At 62.5% G+C, this 16,152-nt stretch overlaps 1 protein-coding gene across 6 annotated transcripts in view; it reads left to right on the plus strand.

Annotated features, from left to right (window-relative positions):
- COL18A1 (collagen type XVIII alpha 1 chain) overlaps positions 1–13,432 on the plus strand; it is a 96,346-nt gene extending 82,914 nt beyond the window's left edge. For 3 of the 6 annotated variants that reach the window (XM_070466888.1, XM_070466883.1, XM_070466886.1), the window contains 21 exons: positions 70–159; positions 600–629; positions 704–730; positions 922–984; positions 1,219–1,293; positions 2,083–2,109; positions 2,337–2,390; positions 2,679–2,753; positions 4,104–4,172; positions 4,772–4,814; positions 5,325–5,387; positions 7,750–7,793; positions 8,059–8,181; positions 8,636–8,789; positions 8,871–8,944; positions 9,317–9,445; positions 9,867–9,899; positions 10,964–11,209; positions 11,359–11,556; positions 12,001–12,116; positions 13,000–13,432. In XM_070466888.1, coding sequence (XP_070322989.1) covers positions 70–159; positions 600–629; positions 704–730; positions 922–984; positions 1,219–1,293; positions 2,083–2,109; positions 2,337–2,390; positions 2,679–2,753; positions 4,104–4,172; positions 4,772–4,814; positions 5,325–5,387; positions 7,750–7,793; positions 8,059–8,181; positions 8,636–8,789; positions 8,871–8,944; positions 9,317–9,445; positions 9,867–9,899; positions 10,964–11,209; positions 11,359–11,556; positions 12,001–12,116; positions 13,000–13,213 — 1,947 coding nt within the window. In that variant the 3' untranslated portion in view covers positions 13,214–13,432. Of the gene's footprint in view, positions 1–69; positions 160–599; positions 630–703; positions 731–921; positions 985–1,218; positions 1,294–2,082; positions 2,110–2,336; positions 2,391–2,678; positions 2,754–4,103; positions 4,173–4,771; positions 4,815–5,324; positions 5,388–7,749; positions 7,794–8,058; positions 8,182–8,635; positions 8,790–8,870; positions 8,945–9,289; positions 9,446–9,866; positions 9,900–10,963; positions 11,210–11,358; positions 11,557–12,000; positions 12,117–12,999 lie in introns of all 6 variants that reach the window. The other 3 variants (XM_070466887.1, XM_070466884.1, XM_070466885.1) reach the window with 2 other exon arrangements.
- The last annotated feature ends 2,720 nt before the right edge of the window (positions 13,433–16,152 follow it).

Here is a 16,152-nt window from a genome sequence, read left to right on the forward strand (position 1 = left end):
AGTGCCAGCCGAGCTGCAGTTCATCCCCCACAGGAAACACAAGTGTGGATCACTGGCTTTCTCTTCCAGGGAGACCCAGGGAAGGATGGAGTGGGGCAGCCAGGACTCCCGGGACCCCCCGGACCCCCAGGGCCTGTTGTCTACGTGTCGGAACAGGATGTAAGGACTTGCATGGGTGGGCACACGCTCTGCCTGGCCCCCCAGGGCTGGTTGCGGTCATCAGGACTGCCGGTCCTCTCCCGAGGGACAACCCCCAGAGACACGGGGCCCCATCCTGCTGGTTCCACTCCGCTGGGCTTCTCGGGTGGAGGTCGGGCCTTCCAGAGCTGCCCCCCGCTCGTGTTGTTTGTCTGCATGTCACCTGCTCCTGCTGTGACATGTCCCCTCAGGGTGGGGCACTGTCCCCTGATCCCAGGGTCCTGGGCAGCTTCTTTGGTGCGGGAGGCAGGCTCCTGGAGGTGGAAGGGGCATCCCTTCTCATCTCAGGGACCTCGGGAGGATTTCCTTTATGCTGATTCTCTGTGGGTCTCTGTGGCTAATGTCATAGTAAACGTGGTACTCTTTTTTCTTTCTCCATGGCTCTGCTGACCCGTGGATAGAGAGTGCTGGCGAGCGTGCCAGGCCCCGAGGTACATGCACCCCGGGATGGGCTGGGCGCGGGCAGCCTCTCCGGGGGGTGGTCTTGACTGTCCTCTCTCCCCAGGGCCGCGCGGGCTTTGCGGGCTTCCCCGTGAGTATCTTGGGGGGGCGGGCGGGGCATGGGCCCTCCCAACGCTGGGGGTGGGGAGAGTCCATGAGGCCGAGGAACTGGAGCAGGATCCCCCATCTGGCCAGGGGTCTCAGGCAGGCATCTGGGGCTGGGCTGTGGGCCACTGGTCCGGATCAGGGGAGTTCCGGGCAGCCCTCTGTATCTCCCCACAGGGACCAGCCGGGCCAAAGGGGGACCTGGGCGCCAAAGGCCAGCAGGGCATCCCGGGACCCAAGGTGAGGAGCCCCAGGGGGCTGTCTGGGGTCACTGGGTGCCTGCTTGGGGGGAGGGGGCCCGGGGACGGGGGGCTGTGCCTGGTGGATTCCCTCTGGTTGTTTCCCTGGACCAGTGGAGGCCCCACTCGTGGCTCCCTGTCCTTGGGTGTTGAGTTGGTGCCGAGGGGAGTCTCCAGGGGGATGTGAGGCCCATCCTTCCCTGAGCTGGCCTTCTGACCTGCTGCTCCATTCCAGGGTGAGAAGGGAGAGCCGGGTACGTTCTTCGGCCCTGACGGTAGAACACTGACCCCTGCCCAGAAAGGAGCCAAGGTGAGGGGTGTCTGGGTGAGCACGTGGCTTTGTCCACACTGGGGCAGTGGGCTGGGGCCATGAAAATGGCACAAAGGAGTGTCCTCCTAAGGGGGCAGGTCCTGCCTGTGCGTGGGACCCTCTCCAGGTCAGCTTCCAGAAAGTTCTGCAGCCTGGGTCCCTCGCCTACCCGTTTGCTCCTCTCCCACCAACCTGCTGGGAGGGCCTCCAAAGCCTAAACCTCAGTTCAGCCTTGGCCTGGCTGGCCCTTGGTCTTCTGCCTGTCTGCTGAACCCACCTTGCAGAGGGGCTGGGGGCTCTCAGGGGCCTTGTTTCTTGGCCTCGGCCTCACCCCTGGGAGCTGCACCCCCTGCCGTGCCTGACTGGCCTTCAGTCTCTGGAGGTATCGCCACTAGGGCTGGGGTCCAGCCTTCCTTCCTCAGGAGGGAGCCAAGAATGGCTGGGCTCCAGGAGTGGGTCTCTTGGGGAGCCTGTGCCCTGGGTCCCCTGCTCCCAGCGGGTGATCCCCAGCCCTGGGGAGAGCTGGACGCAGACCCAGCAGGCTATTGGGGACAGGCCTACAGGGGGGCCGGCAAACCCCAGCCTGGACTGCAGGGCGGGCCCCCCAAGCTTCAGGACCTCGGCGTGTGCCCCGTGCACCTGCCCAGCCCACAGATCCCCTCCCTCTAGTTCTTGCCTTCCCTTCCTGGGCTCCACTGCAGGCATTCAGACGGACACAGGGACCCCTCGGGGCTGCCTGCTGGGGGGTGACCTGAAGCCACTTAACGATGCCTCTGATTTTCTGTTCAGGGTGAGCCTGGCTTCCGAGGACCCCCGGTGAGTAGACCAGGCTTCCCCAAAGTGCACACACCTGCGCTGGGTGTGAAAGGACACAGGAGGCTGCGGAGGGCACTGCTGCCTGCCTGCCTGCCTGCCTGCTGGGTGGGCGAAGCCGAGCTGACATCCGGCTGCACCTCTGAATGGGGGGCGGGTGTGAGGAAGGAGACCCCAGACGGGGGTCTGGTTCCTGCCCACGTGAAACCTGGTCTCCCACTCCCCCACAGGGTCCATACGGGCGGCCCGGGCACAAGGGAGAGATCGGATTCCCTGGACGGCCGGTAGGTCCCTGGGTCTGATGCCAGGTGTGGGCATCAGCCCAGGCCCATGCAGAGAGTAGGCCGAGAGGGGAGTGGACTACAGCCCCATTGCTGCCCTTCCCCTGGAGACCACCCACCCCTCGAGCATGGCTCTCTCCAGCCCTGCTCACAGGCAGCTCGGGCCCCAGAGGGACAGACACCCCGAGGAGGGCCTGGGTGGGGACAGGAGCTGCTGGGCCAGCACCCCAGGGCCCAGGGCAGCAGTGCTGGCCAGCCCTGCAGCCCCGCACCCACTGTGCTCTGCCGCAGGGGCGTCCCGGGATGAATGGACTGAAAGGGGAGAAGGGGGAGCCGGGGGATGCCAGCGTGGGATTCGGCATGAGGGTGAGTGTCCGACGGCACGTGCGAGGCAGGGCGGGGCAACCAGGCCACGAGGCCTGGTCTCAGAGCTTGGGTCTCAGAGCTCAACCCTGGGAGGCTTCTGAGTGGCCTCGATGTGTGACCACGGATATGCAGAGCCTCGTGCACACAGTCACGTGTGCATGTTGAGCACACACATACATGAGCCAAGGCTAGCCACGGAACAACATGGTTTTCTTGGAAGGGCTTGCAGGCTGCGTGGGCTCTGGGGTGGGCACCTCCTGCCTATGGGGCTACAGTTTCTGCCACCTTTTGGGCCCAGAGTCACAGATCGGTAAGGTGGCCAGTTAGGCCCTGTGTCATCTCCATCTGAGATGCACCATCGAGATGCAAGACTCCTTTCGGGTCCATCTGGGCTCCTAGTGAACCCGTGGCCACTCAGTGCCTTTTTCCCTGGACCCCCTCCTCAACACCCCGCTCACAGCCTGGCCAGGCAGCGTGGGGTCCTGGGGGCGGCGGCTGAGGCCTCTGCTCTTCTGTGTCTCTGTCCTCACCATGTCTTCATCCTGCCACTGCCTCCTCATCAACCAAACCTTGGTAGACAGTTCATGAAGACTCAGAAAGCTGGGCAGCAACCTGCAGAGCTCTGTGATGGAGGGAGATGGTCACTTCTGTCCAGGAGGAGGTCAGGGGCTGTCCAATCCTTTCTGTGGTTCTGAGCCCCCAAGGCAGAGCTCCAGCCGCTGTGCGCTTGCCCTGGTCAGCGAGTCCAGTGGGACTGGCTGCTTCATGGACCTGAGCTCACACCTCTGTTCTGCTTCAGCCCTCCCTCCTCAGCCACAGGGCAGGGGCAAAGGTGCCTGGGGGCTGAGAGAGGGTGCACATGAGGTCACAGGATTGTGTGCCCCAGTACCTTCATCACTCAGACTGGTCCTTTGTCAAATGAGCCCTTTCGGAACAGGCGCTTCTGATGCTACACGAATGGACTGTCTTTCATCTTTCCATGAGTGGGTGAATGAACGGAGAGTCACGTTCATGCAACACATGGGCGCTGGCCTCGTGGGCCCCCTGTGACCTTGGAGACACGCAGCCGACCTTCAAGCTGGCAGTAACCAGGCGAGCTGTGTCTGAGGTCGTGCCCAGCCCAGATGGCCGCCCGCATGCCTCCCGCGGGACGGTTTGAGGAGGACTGTCATCTGGGGATGGGAAGGGGACAGCCATGACCACAGTACACTGGGTGCACTCCTGATTAGATGTTTTCTGACTTTACTGTGATTTTCAGGAACGTTCCCGCCCGTGTCTGGCATCCTGTCCAGCATCGGTGGCCTGGCTGGCAGCGTGACTGACCAGATCTTTCTCTTTCCCCCCACGCAGGGTCCACCTGGCCCACCTGGGCCTCCGGGGCCCCCAGGCCCTCCCGGGACTCCTGTCTATGACAGCAACGTGAGTCACCGAGACCCATGCTTCTCTACACACTCCTCCCCACACTGTTCTCTACACTGACCTCCCTACCCCTCCCTGACCCCAGGGAGGTTGACCCCCAGGGAGGGTCTGAGCCCTAGAGAGGGTCTGAGCCCCAGGCAGGGGCAGGCCAAGCCATGACCTCTGCGTTCGTGGTGGGGGTCCTTCTGGGAGGGGCCAGGGCAGTGGGACCCAGGTCCACCCGCCTTGTAGGCTGCACCTGGTGGGCAGTCAGTTAGAAGACAAGCCCCCTGCCCCTGGGGGGAGGTGAAGGTGGGGGAAGGGAGTCCTCCTGGATCTGGGCTCCTGAGCATGAGCCCTGTGGTCCTGGAGGGTGGACACCCCCATTTCACAAGGCTCAGTGACGTGGGGCAGTCATGTCATGACCAGGGCTCCAACCCCAAGTCCTGTACCCTCTCCCCACCTCTCTGCTTCTCCATCCTGGGGAGAGGGGTGTGGGGGACGGGGCCTGTGTGACCTCGGAGGGGCTTCCAGGAATCTGGGCAGAGCCCTCGGGTGGGCGGTGCCCTCAATTTCCAGGGCGCCTTCCTCGATGGCCAGCTTCGGCCCATTCTTCACAGGCATTTGTGGACTCTGGCCGCCCTGGACCCCCGGGATTGCCAGGTGAGGGGTCCTGGGGCCTCAGGGAGGGCAGGTCGGCCCCTCCGGCCACAACTCAGAGCAGCTCTCGTGGGGCGGCCCTCAGAGGGGAGCTGAGTGATCTGGAACCGCCAGCCTTAGTTGACCACGGCCCGTTTGTTGGGCTCCAGGGTCCACCTTGCACAGCCTTCCAGGAGGTCCAGCTGTGAGCAGGAGTGGACACTGAGCAGATACTGAGTGGCTCGCTGGCTGTCCACAGTCCAGCTCCAGCTCCTCGCCCCAGTCCCTCCCGGCAAGGGCGATGTGGCCTCTGGGAGCAGAGGCTGCGGCCCCTGGGCCGTGACCACCAGGCACTGGCTGCTCACGAGCTCTCACTCCGAGGGTCCCCAGGTTGATGCGCTGCCCCCCCCTCCCCCCGGCCCGGGCCTGCAGTGCACATGGCGCCCCCCAGGGTCAGGCCGCATGTGGGCAGGGGGTGTCCTTGCGGCCTCTGTACACGTTCGGTAACAGGCGCTGGGGGCGCTGTCTCTCCAGGGCACCAGGGGCCTTCTGGACCCAAGGGTGACAAAGGAGACGTGGGCCCGCCCGGACCACCAGGTGAGGGTGCTCTGAGCTGGGGGGCTGCATGTGTGTGGGCGCCCGCCCGCCTCCTGGAGGAGGGGGTCCCTCCCGTGCTCAGGGGCCCTGACGGGATGCCTGGTTTCCTGCACAGCTTTGGGGCAGGGCTGGGGGAAAGGATCTCAGGGCTGAGGTGATGGCCAGGCAGGGTGTCCCCGCACCCAGTCTTTGAGGAGCGGGGCTGGGCCCCCATGTGAGCCTCCCAGGGAGACCCAGCATCCCCAGGGCACTGCAGGAGCCTTGTCGGCTCGGGTCCTCCAAGGGGGTGAAGCCCCAGCATCTCAACGTCTCCTGAGAGGGCAGGAATCCCCAGCTGAGTCTTGCTTCTTCAGGTGGGTGAAATCAGATCAAGTAGGCACTGAGAGCAGGGTGGTCAAAAGCCGGGATAGCTGGGCCCCTGGGCACTGCCAGCCAAAGGTGACCGAGGGCAGGGCTCTGGGGGAGGGGCAAGCTCAAGTTTGCCCTTCAAGCTGTCCGAAGCAGAAGCTAACCTTACTCTTGAGGAAGGTGAGTTCCTCGGGGGCCTGGGTTTCTTGAGGAAGAAGTGGGCAACGTGGACAGGAGTTTCCAGGCTTAGACTTAACAGTAATGATGATGCCTGGACGCGGAGGGGAGGCGATGCCAGCACAGAGTGGAGCCGTGGACGAGAGTAGGGTTTAATTGTTGGGCTGAAAACCACAGCCTCTGGATGTGAAGATTTTGTGTGACTTCAGCAGCTGGGACACAGGTGACGAGGGGAGGGGTCAGCACGGAGCCCGGCCGACGTGCTGGGAAGTTGGACAGGCCGAGGGAGGTCAGACGTGTGGGTGAGGACATGCGGTTCAGGCAAGGGGCAGGCGGGGTGCAGAAGAGCATTCGAAGGCGTCATGGCTGAGCTTCCAAACCAGGGAAGGGTTCAAGGTCATATTCACGCAGAGAGCCCACATGACTCACCGCTGATCCCTCACAAGGACGGGAGGAGCCAGAGGGTGCAAAGGTTTCAAGATTGGAAGAAATTAGTGGCTCATCTAGAATTCAAAAATCTGGGTTCAATCCCTGGGTCGGGAAGATCCCCTGGAGAAGGGAATGGCTACCCACTCCAGTATTCTTGCCTGGAGAATTCCACAGACAGAAGAGTGTGGTGGGCTACAGTCCATGGGGTTGCAAAGAGTTGGACACGACTGAGGGACTAACACGCTCACTAGAATTCTGCATCCAGTGAAGACATCCTTCTATAGGCAGAGGAAGTGGGCAGTGAGGCCAGCACAGGACACGAGCACCCCGGTGGGCACACCTCAGGACCAACCAAGAACAGAAGGAACATGCCCCTGATGATGGAGTGGGAAGGTAGAGAAGCATAGGAAACACTCGACCCAGAGTCGGCGCGAGAGGAGAGGCGCCTGGAACAGTGGAGGCACAGAAAACAGGGAAGATGGAGTCAACCCAGATCCATCGGCGCGTACATTCAGAGAGTGGGTCCTCTCCTGTTTAAGGACAGACGTCATCAATAGGACAAAAACAAAACTATGCTGCTTACAGGAGACACCCCCAAATGCAAGGACATGAGAGCTGAGGGGAAAGTGGGTCGTGGTCTGGTGAGAAGGGAGCTGTGGGTGTGTGTGCACGCCTGTGCGTGCTTGCGAGAAGTCAGACAAGTTATCTTAGGGCAGGAAACACTCCCGAAATTTTTTTTTTTAAGTTTATAATAATCAAGGGGTAAATCCACCAGGAAAGCACAGCAATTCTAAATTTCTATGCCCCTAACAACATAGCTTCAAGATACAGAAAGCAAAAAGCAACAGATCTGAAAGGAAAAACACACAATCACTCATCAGAGGTGGGGACGTGTAAGTGCAGGAGGCGGCAGACGAGAGGCCAGGTCAGTCCGCGGGTGGAGAAGCCGCACAGCCGTGACAGCAGCCCCCCCACCGGCACTGGGGTCCCCAGGCCCCCGCCCAATGCACGGCCACTCCCTGCGGTATGTCTGCCCTCAAGGGAGCGACCAGGAGTCGGCGTGGAAGATACCATACCATGCACAACCACAGCATGGACGACCACGCTTTTGCCTGTGTCTGTGTGTGTGAGAGAGAGAGATGGTGATTGTTGACTGAACATCCCGTGGTGGTAATTTCACAGTAAACATCAGTCCGTTGCATCCACAGTGCTGTGTCAGCAATAACACTGAACAAAAACACCAAAAAGTATCGAGTAATTGGGAATAAGTGTAACAAAACATGCAGGAGATCTCTGCACAGAAATACAGAAGTTCTAGAAAGAGAAAATGTAGGTACATTTGGGGGCCAGGGGATAAGGGAGGAAGCCCGCCTCTCACCAAGCACCCCCCCCCCAAACCCCTCTGTAGGGCAGTTCCCGTTCGACCTCCTCCAGCTGGGTGCCGAGATAAAGGTGGGTAACATCCCTCACCCTCACACCGCCCCCCGCCACAGGGCCCCAGAGGGCACGCAGGACCCGCCACCCCTGGCTCCATTCTTCGGGAACTTGGTGGAAGCAGTGGGAGGTGGGAGGCTGAGCCCCGTCCTGCGGGCTGGCCAGGCCTGGGCTACAAAGCCTCTGGCTGCCTCGCCTGGGCCTGGGGTCTCTGCACCCACCCCTCCCCACGCCGGCGGCCACCAGGAGCTGGACTGTCGCCCACAAGCATTTCCATCCACAGGGGGAGAAGGGGGACCGAGGTGCTGCTGGGCAGAAAGGAGAAAGGGGTGAGCCCGGGGGCGGAGGATTCTTCGGCTCCGGTGTGCCTGGCCCCCCCGGCCCGCCCGGCTACCCGGGGATTCCGGTGAGTGGGGTCACAGGTGCCCACACACAGGAGGCTGGAGCTGAGGGAGGTCCCCCCTGCGGGCTGGGCCCTAAGCACCCACCTTGGTCCTTTGCCCCAGTGGGGGTAACCATGCGGGGGGCACCCACAAGTCAGGCCTGGCGGGAGCACAGCGGCCACCCTCCCAATCGGGCCCTGACCTGGGGGCACCTCCTCTCCTGCTGGTGCTGTCCTCTGCCGAATCCCCTCAGGGAGCCCCTCTGTCCTGGGGTCTGTGCCTCTATGGGGCTGCCCTCGCCTGCATCCCGGGGTCCCCTCCCAGCAGAGGGCGCACTGGATGGGAACGGAGTGGACAGCGGTTCGGGGGAGATGCAACCCATGGGCCCGTGGCAGATGCAACCCAGTCCCTCAGGGCTTGCATGTCCCCGGCCTGGGGACACAGGTGACAAGGCCCCGTGTTCTGTCTCCCCCCCAGGGCCCCAAGGGAGAGAGCATCCGTGGTCAACCCGGCCCTCCGGGACCTCAGGGACCCCCTGGCACTGGCTACGAGGGACGCCAGGGGCCTCCTGGGCCCCCTGGGCCCCCAGGGCCCCCAGGGCCCCCTTCCTTTCCTGGCCCCTACAGGCAGAGTAAGTAGGATGGGGAGTGGTCCTGGGCTCCAGCCCCCTCCAGCAGGGCCAGTGTTCCTACCTCTGGCTTCTGTCTTGTAGCCATCAGTGTTCCTGGCCCACCAGGCCCACCTGGGCCCCCAGGGCCCCCTGGATCCATGGGCACTTCTTCAGGGGTAAGCACTGCCCTGCTTCTGACCTATGGGACCCTCACTGCCCGGCTGCCCTTCCCTTTAGAGGCTGTCAGGGGACCCGGCACCGAGGGCCCAGAGACATGGTTTCCAAAGCAGAAGTGGGGGCCCAGGTGCGGCTGGGGTCAGAGATGGGCAGGGGCGGATGGGAGCCACTGAGAAGGTCCCTCTGCCGTGCAGAGACCGTGGGGCCCAGGGCCTTGGGGGCTGCCATCTCCCCACAGCGCTCCTGGGGCCAGCCTGGGGAGGAGGGGCGACCTAGGTCTTCAGACGTCCCAGCCCCCACCCCACACACCCCCACCCCCCGTGAGCCCTGAGGCCCCTCCGCAGGGATCCACTGGGCTGGGCTTCCAGCAGGTGAGGGTCTGGGCCACGTACCAGATGCTGGTGGAGCAGGTGCTGCAAGTGCCGGAGGGCTGGCTCATCTACGTGGCCGACAGGGAGGAGCTGTACGTCCGGGTCCGGAATGGCTTCCGGAAGGTTCTGGTGAGTCCTGGACGCGCTCTCCTTGCACATGGCGTGTGGGGGAGGGGGCTTACCGCCTCGCTCTGGGGTGATGGGAGGTGGAGGCTCAGTGTTGAGGCCTGGGTGAGGGTGCCAGACCAGCCAGGTGGGGTCCCCTTGGGTCTGGGCATGACGGCCAGTAATCCCCCATCCTTGCTTGCCTCTCTCCACCTTTTATTAGAAGCTGTTTTGTAGCAGTTTTAGGTTCATAGACAAGTTGCTGTTCCTTTTTAAACTGACAGATGTCCTTACCGTGTGCCAGGCACAGGGCGGGGGAGGGGGCAGGGTGGGGGGGGGGCACCAGGACACAGCCCTGCCCATGGCTTCCACTCGGGTGGGGTGGCCTGGGTGAGTGGTGCTGGCTGGGTCAGAGGTCCTGAAGTGACCCCCTGTTTTCTTCCAGCTGGAGGCCCATGTGCCCCTCCCCCACGGAACGGTAAGGAGCACCCCTTCTTCCCACAATCAGCTCAGGGCTGGAGGGCTGGAGCTGGGTGCTCAGACCACACTCATTGCCCTCCCAGGAGAGAGGCTCTTTTGAGTTCTGGTCTGTCTGCCCTCATCCACGGGGGCCAGCACAGGGACAGACCCTTCAGGGGTGCGAGTTGGGGGGGTTGGATAGTCCAGTTTCCCTGGGTAGGGGCTGTGTCACCCGACGGCAGCTCCTCTGAATAGAAGTCATGGTTTCTCAAACGGTTCAGGAGTGGGCTCCATCCTAGGTAGGGTTCTGTGTGGGGTTGTCTGCCCCGGCAGGGGCTTGGGAGTCCCTTCTCCCACTCTGCACCTAGCTGCGCCCCTCCCTCCCAGTTGCTGGGCGCTGTTCCAGGGGACAGCTGTGCCTAAGCGGGCACAGCCTCTGGCTGCAGGTGACACTGTTCAGAGAGACGGACACTAAAGTAGTCGGCAATGGGCAATACCATGGTAACGTAGATAGGTGTGGACCCGTGAGGTGCTTAGACCAGTACGACTGCATTAGAGATTACCACCAGGTACCAGTGGACAGGTGTCAGAGGCTTGGGTGCTGTGGGGAAGGGCAGAGTCGGGAAGAGGGGGGGTGCGCTAGGATTTGGGCGTCCAGGTCCCACTCTGAGGGGCTGTTGGTGCCTCCCCTGCTGTGGTGGGAGGGCAGGGAGGCTGTGGGGTCAGGGCGGTCCCTCCCTGGGCCAGGGGAGAAGCTGGCTTCTGAGGGTGAGGCCTGGGGGCTTGGGCAGAGGGCCACCTGACTGAGATATCAGCAGGCTGGCTCCCTCCAGACCGGCTAGGCGCCCCAGGTCTGGGCCGCTGCCCCCAGCTCACCACCTCCAGTCCAGCCCCGGCCGCCCAAGAACACAGCCGGGTGCAGATGAAGGGCGCGCAGGGCCGGGCAGCAGGACCGCCCTGGCAGGCAGCAGACCCACACCGGCTCCCTCACGCCCCGCCTACCCCGCCCCGCAGGCCTCACCACGGGGCCCACGCGGGCGCAGCAGGCCAGGCCCCATGCACTGTCCGCTTCTCCCCCTGCAGGACAACGAGGTGGCTGTCTTGCAGCCCCCCCTGGTGCAGCTGCATGAGGGTAATCCCTACCCCCGCCGGGAGGCCCCCCACCCAACAGCGCGGTCCTGGCGGGCGGACGACATCCTGGCCAGCCCCCCGCGCCTGCCGCACCCCCAGCCCTACCCCGGCGCCCCGCACCACGGCGCCTACGCACACCTCCGGCCGGTGCCCCCCACGGCCTCGCCCTCCCACACCCACCACGACTTCCAGCCGGTGGTGAGTGACACCCCGCCCGCTGGAGATTCCGGAGCCTAGGGCAGCGGGGCGGGGCGGGTAGGGTGTTGCGGGGGAGGCCGGGGCGGGGACCCGCTGGGAGACCCACCGCCGACCCTGGCCGGCCGCGCTGACCCGAGGCTCCCCCGCAGCTGCACCTGGTGGCGCTCAACAGCCCGCAGTCGGGCGGCCTGCGCGGCATCCGCGGCGCCGACTTCCAGTGCTTCCAGCAGGCGCGCGCCGCGGGGCTGGCCGGCACCTTCCGCGCGTTCCTGTCCTCGCGGCTGCAGGACCTGTATAGCATCGTGCGCCGTGCAGACCGCGCCACTCTGCCCGTCGTCAACCTCAGGGTGTGTGCGCGGCCCTGCTTGGGGCTCACCTCTGGGGACTCCTGCCCACGTCTGCGAGGGGCGCTGGTGGCTCACCAGCTGGGGGAGGTGGCCGGGTCCCCCCAGGCCGTTATGCTCTGCTGTGGGTCCCACCCCCGCACCAGGGCCCTTCACCGGGCTGTGTTCTGTGGCTCCTTCCCCGAACAGAACAGTGCTTTCTAGATACTCCGAGTTTTATCCTCTGAGCGCCCACATCCCTCAGGACCAAAGCTGGTGGACTTGGTCCAGCTCGGGGGTCCAGGGCCGGGGGTGGGTGCCTGCCTCCCTGGGGGGGGGGGGGAGGGCGGGCAGGAGGCCTGCGGCCAACCTACCCTTGGATGGGTGAGAGTGTTTCTGAGACTACCCAGCCGCCCTTGCCCCTGGCGGATGGTTATCAGACATGGGCTGACTCCCTCTCCTCCGCAGGACGAGGTGCTGTTTCCCAGCTGGGAGGCCTTGTTCTCGGGCTCCGAGGGCCAGCTGAAGCCCGGCGCCCGCATCTTCTCCTTTGACGGCAGAGATGTCCTCCAGCATCCCGCCTGGTGGGTCTCCATGTGGGCCAGCGGCTCGGGTCCTCTGGATCCGAGAGTCCTGAGCAAAGGGGGACGCTCTGGCTCCGAGCCTGCAGGCTGACTCAGTCCTGACACACGCTCGCAGCTTAAAACCCACAAAATCCAAGATCACAGGAGGAGTAGTAAAGGTGGTTGTCTGTGGTGTTACCTGAAACACCTCCATCTGGCCTGCTTTCCCAGCAAGTGCCCCCCCGCCTCCTGCCAGGGTGGTGGATCTGGGAGGCCACAGGCTCTGGCCGCCAGTCTGTCACATAAACATCACAGCGAATTACTTATGTAGATTCCTCAAAGTGGAATTTCTGGGTCGGAGAACACATGTGTCCAACATGCTTGCAGAAGTCACCGGGTGGCCCTCAGGCTGGCCCCATGCCCATCGCGCTCTGCCAGCAGGTGTGAGGACTCCTGTTCGCAGACATTTAGGGGGCTCAGGGTGTTACATGAGCCTGTGGCCCAGCCTTCATCGGGGAGCACCACCCAGGGCTGTGCCCCGGCCCCTGTGGGCTCCACCAGCCAAGGGGCTACACCTGGTTCCTAGTGAGGAGGCTGGCAGCCTTAATCGGGCATGGCCACTCGATGCCAGGTCCACCCTCCCCCAAAAGGCCAGCCGTCCATGTTGCCCTAGGCCCTGCTCCCCAGGCGGGGCCCCCCAAAGCAACAGCAGCGCAGGGTGTGATCTGGGAGGTCAAGCCCCAGGACTGGGTGGGCCTGACTGCCGGCAGCCCGAGGTTTTGCTGCCCTGTGGCCCCCACACCCCACCAACCCTCCACCAGCGGGAGACACCCTCTTCTGCTTGGGGTGGCTACAGCCTGGGAGAGGCGGGCCCAGTGAGACTGACAGCTGCTGCATCTTGCAGGCCCCAGAAGAGTGTGTGGCACGGCTCAGACCCCAGCGGGCGCCGGCTGACAGAGAGCTACTGCGAGACGTGGCGGACGGACACCAGGGCGGCCACGGGCCAGGCCTCCTCGCTGCTGGCGGGCCGGCTGCTGGAGCAGAAAGCCGCTGGGTGCCACAACGCCTTCATCGTCCTCTGCATCGAGAACAGCTTCATGACCTCCTCCTCCAAGTAGGGCCTCTGCGGGCACCATGGACAGGTGGACTGACGAACACAGTGCCAGAGAGGAGCCAGGCGCCAGGCAGGAGCGAATGCCCCCAGCCTGGGCAGAGAGCCTCTGCCGGCACCCCAGGGAGGGCACCTGGCTGGGACACTTGCCTGTATGGTTCACGTTTCATGTAATCCTCAAGAAATAAAAGGAAGCCAAAGAGTGTATTTTTTAAAAAGTTTAAAACTGCCTGGAGCTCAGACTTCCTTCTGGCCTTGTTTTGGCAAGAGGCCAACTCTGGAAACTTCTGCCGAGGGAGGTGCATTCCCAGGACCTCCTGGGTACCTTGGGGCGGGGTAGGGGGTGGTGTTTGAACCGCCCCAACTTTTCTGTTTCCCAGAAACCCTTGCCCTGCCAACACCGGGCCATCTACAGAGAAGCCACGAGGGGGCGCTGAGACTTCACCACATTTCCTCCCAGCAGCCATCCTGCGGAAGCTTCCAAACTTGAGGCCCCACCGCTGATCCCGGCTTCTCAGCCCCACCTCCCCGGGCTGTGGCCCCTGTCTCCTCCTGCTGCTGCTGTGTGTGGCCAGTCCTGCCACGGGGGGTGGGGATCGTCTACAGTAAGCGACCCCTACGGCACGGAGCCTGACCTCAGCCCAAGATGTACTTTTTGAGGGGTCCATGAACCCAGCACCCGGTCCCTGGACCTCCTGCTCAGCACTAGCATCCCTTCCCCAGGGCGAGGATCACCGGTTCTGGCTCCAGCCCAGCTCTGCCTAGGAGCATGTCCAAGTCCCATCTAGGCCCAGATCCAGGCCCCCTCAAGTCCTGGCCAGAACTGCCTCTGGTTGAGCTTGGCACCAAGGTCCCGGGCCCACCTCTGCCAGACTTGGAGGCAAGGGGATGGCCACATGCACCTGCCCAGCCAGCTCTGAGATGGGCAAGGATACATGGAGGGGTGGGGCCAGCCCCGGACTGGTGAAGGCCATGTGTGCTTGCTTGGCCCCTGCTTAGTACCATCTGCACCAGCACATCTCCGGGAAAACCCACGGTGTGGCCCTCCCTCCTTGTGGGAGGAAAGGAGAGGACACTTGGGGGTGCACACGGGCATCTCTGGGGGAGCTGATGGGATGGCCATGCTGGGATTTGCAGGCCAGAGCCCAGCTGCCCCAGGGCCTGCTGTCTGACCACTGTGACAGTAAACTGAGGGGCTGGTCCTGGGAGCTGTGTCTGTGGCTTCCCAACAGCCTCCAAATAAAAACGGCCATTCACATGGACACTTGGTCTGCGGGAGCTCTATTCCTGCCTAGAGAATCCCATGGGCAGATGAGCCTTGTGGGCTACAGTCGAGGGGGTCACACAGTCAGACATGACTAAGTGACTGACACTTGCGTTTTCACTGTCAGGAGGCGAGTCCTTGTTTGGACTGCCCAGCTGGCTGATCCTGCCAAAGGGGTATACGCAGGTGTGCAAACATGCACGGATATGCATAGGTATGCACAGGTATATACAGGTGTGCACACATATACATAGGTGTCCAGAAGCACACAGCAGGAGTACACAGGTGCATACAGGTATGCACACGTATATACAGGTGTGCAGGCATACACGGATGCACATGGATACACAAGGGTTTGCAGATGTATGGTCATCCCAACAACCCTACAGATACCAAAACCTGCTCAGGAATTCTTATGTAAAATGGTGTGATTTTTCCATGTAACCCATGCACATCCCTCTGCATATTCTAAATTATCTCAGATTACTTCTAATACCTAATACTGCAACGCCATGACTATACAGTCCATGGAATTCTCTAGGCCAGAATACTGGAGTGGGTTGCCATTCCCTTCTCCAGGGGATCCTCCCAACCCAGGGGTCAAACCCAGGTCTCTCGAATTGCAGATGGGTTCTTTACCAGTTGAGTCACCATGGAAGCCCAGAAAAATGCTATAGAAACAGTTGTAAATACAATGTAAACACCATGATAATAGAGGCTGGAAAATGGCAAATTCCATTTTGCTTTCTGAAACTTTCTGCATCTAAAAATATACATATTTTTTCAATCCACAGTTGAATCCTCAGATGTGCATGCATATAGAGATCTGCCAGGGGTGTGCACCGGTGTGCATGGATATATATATACATGCAGATATGTACAGGTGTGCATAGGTGTACATGGACATAAGAGGCACACAGATGTGAGCAAATACACATAGGTGTACACAGATATGAGATATAGATACATGGATGTAACGGTTGGTGAAGGCCATAGGTGCCACACACCCATCTTCTCTCAGGTCTCCCTGGGGGCAGCCAGCAGCCTCACGAGCCCCTCAGAGCATGCAGGTAGTCTGTGCCCCGGGCTCCTGACCCAGCCTCCCGCAGCTGCTGCAGGTGTCTGATCCCTGAGGGGCATGCACACTGCACTGAACAGGAGCTCAGCAGAGGAGGTGGCAGAGGCCGAGCAGGGGGCCAGCGACTGTGGGAGGCTGCAGGGGGAGCAGGAGGACCGGGCCACTGGGCCAGCCACACCAGGAGGGCGCTCCTGGGGTCCGGGGGCAGGTCATGGGGGCCCGGAGCAGAGCCCTGCCTCCTGGGTCAGTAGCAGAGGCGAGCCCTCTTCCCTCGAGCCCCGCTGGATCCCTGAGGATGGAGGAACCGGTGCTGGCTGCTGCCTCTTCCTGGCAGGGTCTAGGGGGCAGCTGTGGCGTCTCCCACAACCCAACCAGGGGACCACCCATCCTGACTGACCTGGTGGCTGTGACTTACCGCAGGTCCAGCCTCTTCCTCAACCCTCAGGGTGCCCTGAGATGCCTCGCTCGCCTAAGCCAACCTCGGAGACCCCAGGGGCAGCCAGCTGGAAGCCCTGCCCCCAGCAGGCATCCTGCTCTGAAGTTGGAGCAGCAGCCTTTTCTGTGGACCTTGGATGAAGGCCAGAGGCCACAGGAGGAGCCAGGA

Source organism: Odocoileus virginianus, chromosome 4 (genome assembly GCF_023699985.2).
Source record: "Odocoileus virginianus isolate 20LAN1187 ecotype Illinois chromosome 4, Ovbor_1.2, whole genome shotgun sequence".
NCBI lineage: Eukaryota > Metazoa > Chordata > Mammalia > Artiodactyla > Cervidae > Odocoileus > Odocoileus virginianus.